Below are 13,271 nucleotides of genomic sequence, written 5' to 3'. Positions count from 1 at the left end.
TTCTCCCACAGAGTGGCCATAACGAAGAAAACAAGGAATTATCAAATCAACAATTCAGAGTATTCGTCAAAAATATCAATATCCGTATACATGACTCGAACGAATCCGGGTACATTTTCCATCAAGCTATTGATAAACTGTTCAAAATAAAGTCTTTTGCTCATAAACTAATTTCTCCACTTTCATTTCTTGGTAAAGGTACTCCCTTAATGATTTGTTCTTGGTAAAATTTATTGAGCCTAGATTTAACTCTTTTTTTTTGCAGATGAAATAAAAACCCAGTATTAGTGCTTTAAAATAGTTCTAAAATGTGGGTTAGGGACAGAAACAACCACTTTTTAAATTTGAATCCATATAATCGATGTAAAGTATATTGAAATGCAGAAAATGTGAACAGTAGTTATAATAAAGATGCATCCAGACTAAACCGTCTACAGTTATGGTTTAATGAGAAAAATATTGATATCTCCTTATATCTTAGGCTTTATTGTGAAAACTTTATACGGTAGGCTGTTTTGTGATACAACAGACCTACACATGCACTTACTTGCATCAAATGTGATGTCTTGTAACATTTTTAAAATTACTGCTCCCAAAGGTAAACAGGACCTTTTAACACTTTTAACATACTTCTATCGTTAAATTGGGTATCCTCCTTTAGTTATGTCACAAACCTCCTCACATACCGCTGCACGCATGAGCAAAGATGACAAAAGAAGCTGTGTTCCCGGCAACCACGGCAGCCCCGTTTCAGGCCACCGTGGAAAAAGAAAACGAGATGAACGTGAAACGGATAGGCAAACGTGGCAGGCCGTGATTGCCGTGTATGCCGTGTCAGATTTTTAAACTGTCAAAAAAAAAAGAAGAAGAGAAAATGCCCTAATACACTTGGACTGTTCACTTAACTTCACTGCAGTCTTTCTTTGATGTAATGATCGTCACCGACACCTGATTATGTGCATCTTAGTGAGTACATTCAGGTGTCTGGACAATAACGATTGTGTGATCATGTATCGTCACTAACAAAAGAATCGTTTCCCTCATTTTAGTCTTGTTTTGCTGATGTGTCTTTTTCAGATGGAAATGTCTTTGAATAAATACAGATGATGAGGAGCAGCAAACCTGAGATCATGACAAATTTTGTGTCAAAAGCTGGGTAATTGCTGATTCGCACATTTTCGCACACGCATAAGACCTTGCCTAGTGGCAAGATATACCTGTTCTCTACCATTACCGTCCCTTTTTGCTCTGGAATAAGCTAGAGAAAAGTGAGATATTGAGATCACAAATGACAATCATTCTGCACAAATATTAGCTTTCTTTCAAAAACTGCCTGCTTCTCCCAAGCGAAATTGTTTGAGGTATGATTTCCTAACATACACCACAACTGCACATTCTCTTTACTTGATGTTTGTGAGTTATTTTCTTCTGCGAATACAGTTTTAGATTTCTCGAATCTCCGTCTTGTTCTTCTCCCGGCTTGCTGGCGGTGACGATCATGGGATCAAAGCAGTGAAGCATGCTAAAAATGTCTTTGTGGCGCTTTTGAGATGTACGGGTGCATGAATTAACGATACGATGACTGTCCATGTGTATTAGGTCCATGGTCTTATCTACCCACGGCACACTACAATTCGGGCGATGGGGCTGCCGTGGCAGACAACATCAAACGCACATACCCGCCCATTAACACAACCAAAAATGTGTAATGTCAATGTTTAAAAGGACATAAAGCTAAACACGACAGATTTACACACCATTGCAACAATCCTTCAACACATTGCACGTCTATTGGTCACGGTTATGCATTTCCCATCGCTGAGTTCCTTTAGATCATGTTGATAAAGCGTTTTATAAACAAATATAGCATGACATGAATTATGACCATGGTTTTGCAAATTGCTCGATGCTATCTTTTGAGGATGATATTTCCAAAGAGGGATGCATGCTTAGGAAACTGCCCTGTTGCTGAACGATTTTCCCACAGTATATAGGGAAGAGATTTCATTGCACAACTTTATCCTCTTTTCAAATGGTGATGGACGCCGCTGGTCATGATCTGAGGCTCAGTTCTTGAGCAGACTTTTTTCTCTCTTTTTGTTTTTCATGTTTTAGTATCTCCGACATTCCAAGGACACTCCCTCTTTCTGTCTCTTTCTCTCACTCCTCTGTTCTTCAAGGAATCTCATGTAAGGAACAATGTAAGGTGTAAAGAAAGTCAAAGTAGTCCTGTGAAGTTCGCCTCATCTGGTCAAGCTGACGCTGAGGTTGACTAGTGACGGATATCCGATTACCCCTCCCTGATCCAAGAAAACCAAAGAAGTGCAGCAAGATTCTGTCAGAGTGCTAGAGGACATTACGTGACTTGTTGGACTTCACTCCCCATCAACTGGGACACGTGCTCCTGCCATCGGCAGACGACAGCGCTCACTCTGAGGCATGGGGTGGTATCGATGAAGCGCAGCGTTGGGTAGGTTTAACCCGTTGCCTTTTAATATTGACTTAGCCAGACACATGCCACGTGATGCGTCCCTGTTGTGACGACACAGTTGGCTGAACTCCAACAGCAGTCCAAGTTCAAACTGTGCATGATAATGGCCCTCGGATGTAGGACAGGCGAATTCGGTAGTCTTTGCCTTCTTCTAATCTTACTTCTCAGCTGTTCGGATGTAGCATTGTATGTAAAGGACACGATTTTGAGGTCAGGCTCACGATTATTTCTCCTGTTTTAAAAGTTCGTAAGACGCAAAGACTTTGACACCTTAACATAATTTATTGATTTCTTTTCAATCAACATATCATCATGCCATAGATTCCGCCTTTTAACTCATCATGCTACTGGCCATTAACTGGTGAACTGCTCCAACTCAGTAAATATGCAAATGTCATGCCATTGTATCTCAGAAAGAAAAAAAAAGGAGAAGATAAAATTAGAAATGTAAGGGATACGGAAATTGTTTACAAATGATGAAGACAATTTGATATGGCCGAGTGGCTTGTTTGTGAATATCAAAAGACCACACCAATAGTTTGGTCCTCGTTAGAAACAGAGATTTGATACATGACTGAATAGGAAATGACGCTGCCATCACCTCGGGCGTACTCATTAAGGAAGACCCTGTATCTTTATTTGCCTACTGATGACGTTACATCTCTCTTTTCCCCAAGTACTGTCACTTGAGAAGTCCCTAGTCTCAGACGGGCATTTCACATCAATACAATTTGTCGACAGAAATTATAGCCTCGGAGAGTTCGTTTTGCTTTACAATAACTATCATGTAACAACTGCATAGTGTCGAATTACGCCATTCAACATTGAGGTGGCGTTCTTTCCGTTACAGTCCAGAAGGTTTGTTAACGGCAATTTTGTTTCTACCAATCATATCTCTAACATACTTTTCTTATGATTCGTCTTCCTTGCTGATGAATTTCTTATTTTATTGCTATTTATAGCTTGAGTTTCCCTTGGAAAAGGCTATGTGTCCCGGTCCTCAAAACAAGAAAACAATCCAAAAATTATAAATGTTGGGAGCTACAAGTATTACATTACGAGACCATCTTTTCCGATACTTTAAATGCATTCTGTCGCATAACTTTGCGTTTTATGAATATTTTCTCGTAATGGTTAACCGTTATAATTGATATCGACCATCTATTCTAGGCTAACCCAAATAAAAAGTTAAACCTAATGAAAAAAAAAAAAAATTGCCAAGATCTAAGAAACATAAATTCATCTATCTTATTGTCGAGTTTTTGTTCATCATAAATGTGGCGAAAATGCAAGAATCAAGAATTTCATTTCGTCAAACAGTTGAAGTCTTCATGAAACAGTTTAAGTATTGATTATATTCATGGATGAGCAATATACTCTTGTGCGTTTTGCTAAATTTCTCTTGGAAAAAAGCACAGGACAATATGCTACTCATTCCGAGCATTCAGTATATCAGTATTTTTTCCTCTTTTTCACTGATAAGGTCCCACGTATGACACTTTAAGAACAAAATAATGTTAATTGAAAGCCTTATCTTTTGAATATTATAGATTTTATGAGAAATATTGCGGGTCATTTTGAAGGAAAGTGATAATTATCAAAGTTTTAGTTTGAAGATCATGTGATCACACTGATTCACGATTTTTAAGGTTTAATATTTTATGATTTTTAAACTAAATAATAATTTTTTTGATAACCCATGGTATCTGTATCATGGCTCGACCATTTATACGTGATAAAAGCACAAGATTGTGAAAGGGAATATGTCCACAGTTAAAGTGACCGTACTTGACTTTGTTTTGTTTGAATTTATTTGATAACTGGTGAATACTATAGAAGACGACAAAATGAAATTCAAATGCAATACTAAAAAAAAAAAAACAACTGGTGCACCTGATGAAATGACAAATAGAAATACACACAGAAACAAAAAAAAAAACACCCCAAAATAATGCTGAACTGCTAAAATACACATTCATGTATCATGCATGAGGATTCCCAGAAAACGCATTTAGTTTAAAAATTAGGAACATATATCTACAATGATTCCCACTTGGGGAGGAAAAAATATCTAAAATGCTCACAGCAAAAGAGCGCAGGAGGAGAAAATTAGAGTGGGATGAGAATTAGAGGAGCAGTGTTAAAAAGAATTCTCCTGCGAATACGATTTTTAATATGATTACAATTGTATTTATGCAAAAGCAATAAACGTTCAAAGGCTGCTTACAACGAGTCATTAAAGCAGCCCTACTCATGCAATTGAATTACTGAATCCATGTAGAAAATAAATGGCAAAATAACAGGACAGAGGTTTCTTCGATTTTTTGCGTCATCAGCAGAAATACGTTGAATATGAAGCACTGGCCCTTTTCAATTCTTTTTCCTAGCTTTTCCTTTCTTCGGATTCCTTCCGTAAAATGATGCAATTAACCCATTTCTAGTTTAAAAAAGCTTCGGAAAAAATGAAGAGATGAACTGAGTCAGTAACGTGTCTAAAGTAAGGGAGTTAAACTCATTATATGTTTGTAAAAAATAGGCTTTCTCGCGGGAGTCTGACCATAGTATAAAGCCATATAGTAGTTGGCTTCATGTTTGGACGGAAACGTGGATGACCAGTAAGCGCGCCTTTTTTATTTATCTTGTGTCTGTCTTGTCATGTATGCACGTGTACTTCAAACCAGACGTCGATGAATCTTGAGTATAATATCAAGATCATTGTCTAGATTTCAAAAATAGAGCCAAATAAACAAGGTTGCATTAATGATTAAGTCTGAGCGGCAGGGGAGAAACGACTTGTTATTGATGACACGATGTATAGGCGCTCTCATAAATAGGTCGATTTCCTGATGAAACGAACATTTCCAGTAGATTACCGACGGGTATATAATGTGCTGCCGTTTTGCGACGAAAGGACAATAGACATGAAATCTGTGCGTTTTCTTTGTTTAAAGGTCAAAGGAAATCTGCCCCAGTAGTTTCCCCCCACCTTTGAATACTCGCCTTTCACGGCGATTGCATCATCTTTGTAAAACTATTTTCCTGTTTTAATTCAACTCCCATCATCCTCTCTGATTGTAACAAAGTACAAAATCACGAAACAACATCAAGGAAAATGTAAATGTATCAGGTGTTACTTGGTCGTTTATCTTGGTTTTTTTTTTTCTTTGCAGCAATGCTCAATCTGAAAGTGTTGTTTACCGTCCTCTCTATTATGTTCACATGTATTTTAATGATGAAATAAATCTTGTATAGAGGAATGAATTTTTTTTTTGTTTACCACATCCAGATCAAAATCAATGAAAAGTACTGTGAAATTGATATGAATGTGTGAATGAAAACGGAATTGCCAAGGTTCAGACGCGTCAACAAAGAGCAACGCAGATGTTCCTCCTTGGATTCCCTTTATGGTATGTTTAAGATAATTGATCACATTAAACACAGGTTACTTACCAAGTACCTAGCTTTCATCGATTAAATAAACCAACAATCGGCAAAGTGAAAATCTGGATTAAACACACACACACACACACACACACACACACACACACACACACACACACACACAGACAGACAGACAAGCACGCACACACACGCAAGAAAAACCCTCAACTACTATCCTTCGTTTCCAAAGAAGATTTAAGAGAGATTTCTTTGGCTATTTGAGATTATAGTCAGTGAGGTATAAATAACGGACGCCGCGGGCTGTTTTCTTCCGTATAGCGATATTGTGTTATCCCAAGGAGCTTGAAGCTTCGTGGTTATCCACGTGGGGAAAGGCACCCGCTGTGAATGCGAGTACGCTCTCTCGCTTACCACGATATACCTCAGTCCAATACGAATGCAACAGGGAATTTGGCAGATGTTCCGCCAAGGAGCCAGCGCCTTGCTTTCCAGGAATTTCGAACCGCCTTGCAGCCACCTCATCGGCTGGTTGACACCAGGCACCACAATATTGATCAGTAAGGAGCTGAAGACATGCCGATTTATGTTTGTTTGTTTGTTTGTTTGTTGTTGAGAAGGGTGGAGCGTCATGGATTCTGTTTAATTGAAAGAAAAGATTCTCTGTCGCACACATTTTAGTGAAAATGCTTTTGTGGTATTTCGCCTCCCCAAAGAATATTTTTAACGTATTTATAGATGTCATCTCTTGTCATGGACATTTGGCAGCAAACATAGATCACCAAAAGTATAGAGAAGATTTGTCTTCTTTAAAAATCTCATTATTACGGTTATTTTCATCCCTTTACGTTCTTACGATCAGACACCTTTTGCCTCTCCTTAGTACTAATCTAAAATCTATATTATCTGCTAATGTGACCAAATAGAATCAATTATTTGCTTTTGCGGTCGTTTTCAGTCATTATGCTTGATTATTCACAACAAAACTATTGATTATTTGGTCTTGTTGTAAGCCTTCAATTCTCCTTTTATACAAGGAGAGAAAGAATGAGAGATATATACCACACGCATTTATAAATCATCTTTTTATTTGTCTCTCCATCTCCTTCTTATCTCCCCCCTTTCTCTCTCTAATTCTCTCTCTATATATGTATGCATGTGTGTATGTGTGTATGTTCTCTTCTGTTTTCTTTGTGTGTTTGTAGGCATGTACATTTGAAATTCATGGTGATATGAAGTTCATCTGAGGAGACTTACTCATGCCGATAAATGAAGCCGCTTTGAGATGTCAAATCTGATAGTTAAAGTGGCGCCATCACTCTGTATCGTCACCACCACCCCCCGAACCACCGTCAATAGCACACGCATCACCTCTATCATCCTCAGAATAGCGTGAGGACAATTAATGAAATTGTCATAACAACGGCTTTGTCACACAACGCTTGTGGTGCTGGTAATTTGTTGTAATTTGTTCGCCCAGCCGAGAACAGCAGGTGTGTATGTGTTTGTTGTCTTTTTGTATTGTTAATTTGTTTAGTCTTTTTGTATTGTTATTTCTTTTATTCTGAGTACGCTATGGAGAAGAATACATAGAATCCCAGGGGAAGAATAAGACTTCTGTTGGAAACTATGCGTTAAGTCCGTAACGATTTTTGTCTGTCCCGTTTATTTTTACGTGTATTTCATTCATCTTGTACAATGTACTATGAAAGATTTCTGTCATTATGTTGTCTCCCTCTGTATAAATGTATTTTAAGGATCCCAAATGGTGATGATATGCGTTACAAATACATTTGTATGGTAGGAGACAAAGGATTATAATCTTTCATAAACACATCTTCACCCCCCCCCCCCTGCTTGAATAATCACTTGATTTCATTTGATAAACCTTCTCCGCCTCGCACTACTTAACATAATGATGTCGGCATTTCAGGGCCTGGGTATTCGTTCCAAGTTCATCGTGTCACTGCCGCAACATGGATAGCCAGGTGGTAGTGTCGTTGACCAGAAAGCAGTAGACATTGGTAGATGACAGGTTCTATTCCCACTACTTCTTTTTTTCCCCGACATGTCTATAAATCTGCAGGTGCGATCTTACAAATGCATTTGTACAGAGGGAGACAGGAGATTAAAATCTTTCATGGCACATCTTCACCGCTTTGCTTTGATAATCTCTCGATTTCATTTATTCATCTTCATCGTTGTGTGTGGTATGTCGCGCAATCAATACTTCAGTAAGTTTTGCATAAGATGTAATGAATAAACGTTATAATTCCATGAAGCTCAAGAACTCGAATTCTTATCTCTACGTGTTTCCTAGTTTCGATAGTGATTAATGCACACACATCAAATTTGCGTATGCATTATCTATGTGATTTATATGAGTAAAACTTATCATCATAAAGCGTAAGAAAGTATATATATATATATATATATATATATATATATATATATATATATATATATATATCTCGAGACAATAATGAGGACAGAAGATGTCGCATCACGATGCCGGCTGGTGGTAGAAGCTTTCGACCTCAAGTCTTCGTCAGCTTTATTGTCTGTTTCTTATCACATCAAAAATAAAACTGAAACCGAGTTCATGCTGCATTCACCAACAGTTTATTTCGGTAGACAAATTTTCGAGCGATTCGCTCTTTCAAGAGTTGACAAAGAACGAATCGCTCGAAAATTTGTGTGCCAAAATAAACTGTTGATGATTACAGCATGAACTTGGTTTCAGTTTTATTTTTGATGATATTATCACACCAACACGTGGAAAATTAACTTACTCAATGCATATATATACATTATAGCATATAGAGCTCAGTCATTAAATTTTGATTGTCAGTGGAAAGATTTAGTCTCTGGGTTATACTCATATTTTTCGGGGTAACTTGCAATCAGAAACGAAGGATACGCTTAAGTAAAGCATAGTGATCAACACACACACACACACACACACACACACACACACACACACGCACACACACACACACACACACACCTAACATGCGTATGCATTATTCATGTGATTCATATGAGTAAAACTTATCATCATCAAGGTTAAGTATAGAGTAAGGACAAATCATATATATATAATTGATGTCGTCCATTCATATAAATACATACACATATACGTACACACACACACATATATACTGTATGTATGTGTATATATATATATATATATATATATATATATATATATACATGTACATTAAGTATTGCATGAACTGATGTAATATCTACAGACATTCAGTATTTACTTCTATTCTATGTTAGAAGAGACGTACATGTATTGCAAGACTACATGATACAGTCCGGAATGGGAAAAGTGAAATGATTGTTCTCCGAAAGGTGTACCTACAAAACTTCTCCGAATTCCTTGGATTTTTTTGTCCCAAATTTAAACCTCTCTCTCTCTCTCTCTCTCTCTCTCTAAAAAAAATGTTAATAATAGTTAAAGAAGTTTTTGGGCTTCTGTTGTCTTAATAGACAATGAAAAACTCGGATTTTCTTTTTAAAGGTGATCATAAAGTTCATGCGCCATAACGCACACACATCATTCAAAGCAACAGGGCCAATCGTTGGACAGGATAATCTCCTTTGAGATTATGTTCTCTTTTATTTACACCACTCGATGAAAGAACCATTTTTGACATGAAATATTGTAATCATTCAACGTTACACACGAGCGTAAAGAAAATAGAATAACTTTATGCAAGAAGACAAGACCCAGTCATAATAAAGCATACTTACATGAAAAAAGACGTTTTCACTCTTGTTATTTACAACACGCCTATATAACAAATACATGTACATTGATTATCATCTATTGTGTCTAGCATGTCTTGAGCGTACTCCTGTAAAAAAAAAAAAAAAAAAAAAAAATCGGCATTAGCTACTTGGTCGGAAGTTTTTGTCTTTTTTTTCTAATTTCCACAACCACAAGTTTTGATACCCGAGAAAGAGATTTTGCGCATCCAAAGTCTACTTCTTCATTATCAAAAGGTCGATTACTGCTCTACACCTATGGAAAGCTGACCGTGTTTCATAAATCTGAAAAATTTGAATAGAAAACTAAACAACTGCACAATCTTATATGATTTTGTACGTAAACTTGCCCGTAAATTTTGGAATGTATTACTCCTTAAAAGACTTTTCTTCTAGGGACTTTGCAATACAGCAACAAAATATTTGGTGCAGCAAGGCCGCATAGAATCAATATCATACATCATCGATAATCTCCTTGTACGAATACAAAAAGTGAGAAACATAGAAAAAACACAACGATTTGATAGCATTATGAATGCATTTACTCCACAGAATTTATTATACAATATCAGCACTCAATTATCCGCATAAACGGATACATTGGCTTTATCACTGTGCGCACTTGGACTATGACAGTAATCTACAATAGATTCTTGAACAACAACACAACAGCACACAAAATGAACTGAGCACACTTATATCAATGCTACCTCTAGCACTTCTTGACCGTTGAACCCGAAGATATCACTAAAGATGTACAGTTTTGTAATCGATAGCTTGTTATGTTGCCAGATCTTTTGTATGAGGCGGAAAAAAACTGTACTCATGTTCCTTACAATTTATGCGATCAACAATGAACTGCAGATTGACCCATATATCCTACATTTACATCATATTTTCAAATTATAAGTTTCTACAATCTGTTAGGCGGCAAACGTAGAAAGAAAAAAAAGAGAGAACAGCTGGGTTACATGTTGTGCAGCTTGCATATTCTATACACGAGGAAAACAGCCAAGGGACATACTGTCAGGTTGGGATGGGTGTATAGGGCAGTGTATTGAATAATATGCAACGAATTTTCTTCAGTTTTGTTATGTTTAGTAAACGGACAGTGAGTATGATTTTTCCCATTTTAACTTCAGTTCTGTAGTCGCAACTGATCGAGTTAAATCGTGACCGGCGATAGTTATCACTTTTGCCAGCGTAATTTGGGTGTAACTCTGTGTGTATTTTAGCAAGCTGCTTGGCAGGATTTTCGTGGATATGGTACATGGTTATCCTCATTTCTCTATTACCAAACAAAATGATAATTTTAAATAAAATGGTAATAAATGTTCAGCAATAAGCATGACAACCACATTATTTAGAGGAAGAAGCCAAAATAACTATCAAGGAATTAAACTACACATTATAATGCCATTAAGTATTATAGTGTTTTCTCAGTTATCACGTACGCATGGACAAACATTTCTGGAGAATGCTATCAATATAATTTTGCAAACTTTTTTCTCTTTTTTTTTAAGAGAAGAGATCATGAAGTTCGTCTTGCCGTGTTCCTCTTCCCACAGTGGTTCACAAAGGTACTTTGAGGTTGACCGGACGACTTCCGCGAATTGTTAATCGTTATACCTTCTGGCATTTCCTGTTCGATGAGCACTGAAAAGTCTTGTTGCACCCCAGGCAATCCGAGTTACTCTTACATGGTCGATCTTCAATAGCGTCATCACACCCCTGAAAAGAAAAAAAAATGTTTGGAGATAAGCTATCAAAATGACGCAGGAGATAATTACAATGTCACATTGACCGAACATGTAAAGACACCATTTCAATCTATACAGTGAGTTTGAAAAAAAAAAACAAATCACACGTTTTCATCTGTCATGTTGATTCAAGGTGATTCACATTTTGAAACTATATCATTGTGCCTGAAATATATTGGAAGCAAAAACTCTGATGAAACTCCAAACGCCAAAGGAACTACTTGTAGATTTTAATAAAAATTGTTCAAATGGCTTGTTCATCGATGGTTGACTGACTGGAAACTCTAATAAGGCAAACAGTTCTTTAATAAAATGCAACAAAGTATCATTTCCCTATCGCTTATCTGTGTGACACTGATGTCTTTAGAATATTGTAATAAAAATATCTCTTTGTTAATCACCAATTCAAGTCTTTATCATTGTCTTCACTGATTGTAAAATGTGGCTCAATACCATGACTCAAGGTTAAATACCATTTTTCTACTTTTCTTTCTCTCTCTTTTTTTTTTTCTTTTTTGGTCTGGATGGGGGAGAGGAGGCATATCCGGCCGTACACAGTATTTCCTTTGACAAGTATATCGGGAAATTCTTACAACATGACGTTAATGAGAGAAATACGATCTAACAAGTAGTACAACTCTTACGCAATCCCTACCCCCTCCCTCACCACCAGCACCCTTGCCTCACCTTAACGTCAATAAGTTCCTTCTTGAACGGGGAATATTAGAAAACTGCGGAGTTCTCACCCTTTTTCTGTCCCTGAAGAGGCCAAACATCCCGGCGAAGGCGCCTGACGAGGACGAAGAGGAGGAGGACTCTGCATCCTCCTGTTCAGTCTCTGGCTGAGGATACGGCACGAAGGACATGAACCAACCGTCAGATGTGTCTGTGCCACTTCTCTCCGTCTCACTCGGAGAGACAAAGGTGCCAAAGTCTCCTCCAGGAAACGATTCTTCAACGACCCGCGGTGGCTGGCCTGGCCGCACGTGAATTGCTTTGCTGGTGCTTCCGGCTGCAGCTTCTTCAGCAGGGGCTGTATGGCGTGATGGTTTGTACGCTCCCCATACTCCAAAACCATCATCATCATCGTCATCATCATCATCACTGGTGGTTTTGGTGGCTGAGGATGTGATGACTCTACTCGGTCCGCTGAAAAAGCCCTTCGATGTGGGTTCCTTTTGAGTGTGCGTCGGGATGGGAGGACCCCACTCTCCAAACCCCTCATCGATCGGCTTTGGAGGCGCGGCCACCCCTGATGCTAAAGACGTTTCAGTGGCTGCACCAACGAGGGCATCCTCAACTGCTCCTAGGCGGTGACTTGGCTTGAAGGCGCCCCACACCGGCTTCACGTGACCTTTAATCGTCTGCTTCTCCGTTGTAAAGTGGCGCGGTGGGGTGGTCTCTCTTGCGGCTTTATGCGAGCCCAGCCCCAGTTCGCGGAGAACGGCTAGCTGGTGATGATGTGGTATGGCGTTCTTGTGCTCGAAATGGTGACGGTGATACTTAGAAGGCGACGCGGTGTGTTTTTTAGGGAACAAAGAGCGAGAATCGACAGTAGAGAAAGCACACAGCCACATAAGGACGAGGCTGACTAGTGAAAGCGTTCTGAAGGTTGCCATCACGTCTGTTGTCTCTGTTCTCTATTTCAAATATCCTCGAAGAATAGGCGATACACACAGTGTCCAAGCGGCTGTGCGTTACTTAAAGACAAAGGCCAGTGATGTGACAATGACCTGTAAAGAAAAAGAATATACAATAGAATAGTTAAACGATCACTAAAGAGTGAGCGAAGAATAAAGGTGTCTTTGAGTGTAATCTGTTCGACAAGGTAAGGTTCACTTCAT

General features: G+C 38.2%; 1 protein-coding gene across 1 annotated transcript; it reads right to left on the bottom strand.

Annotated features, from left to right (window-relative positions):
* Nucleotides 1-11,290: 11,290 nt before the first annotated feature.
* LOC139728434 (uncharacterized) lies at nucleotides 11,291-13,046 on the bottom strand. Its single transcript, XM_071639377.1, has 2 exons — nucleotides 12,174-13,046; nucleotides 11,291-11,398 (listed from the first exon to the last, which is right to left on the bottom strand). The coding sequence occupies exons 1-2, from the start codon at nucleotides 13,044-13,046 to the stop codon at nucleotides 11,291-11,293; spliced, it is 981 nt and encodes a 326-aa protein (XP_071495478.1).
* Nucleotides 13,047-13,271: the final 225 nt, after the last annotated feature.

The sequence above is a fragment of the Diadema antillarum genome, unplaced genomic scaffold (assembly GCF_040938485.1).
Source record: "Diadema antillarum isolate AM-2024a unplaced genomic scaffold, OU_Dant_1.0 seq00000178_RagTag, whole genome shotgun sequence".
In the NCBI taxonomy this organism is placed as follows: domain Eukaryota; kingdom Metazoa; phylum Echinodermata; class Echinoidea; order Diadematoida; family Diadematidae; genus Diadema; species Diadema antillarum.
The sequence above is the reverse complement of the archived record's forward strand: the minus strand, read 5'-3'. Positions and strand labels throughout refer to the sequence as shown.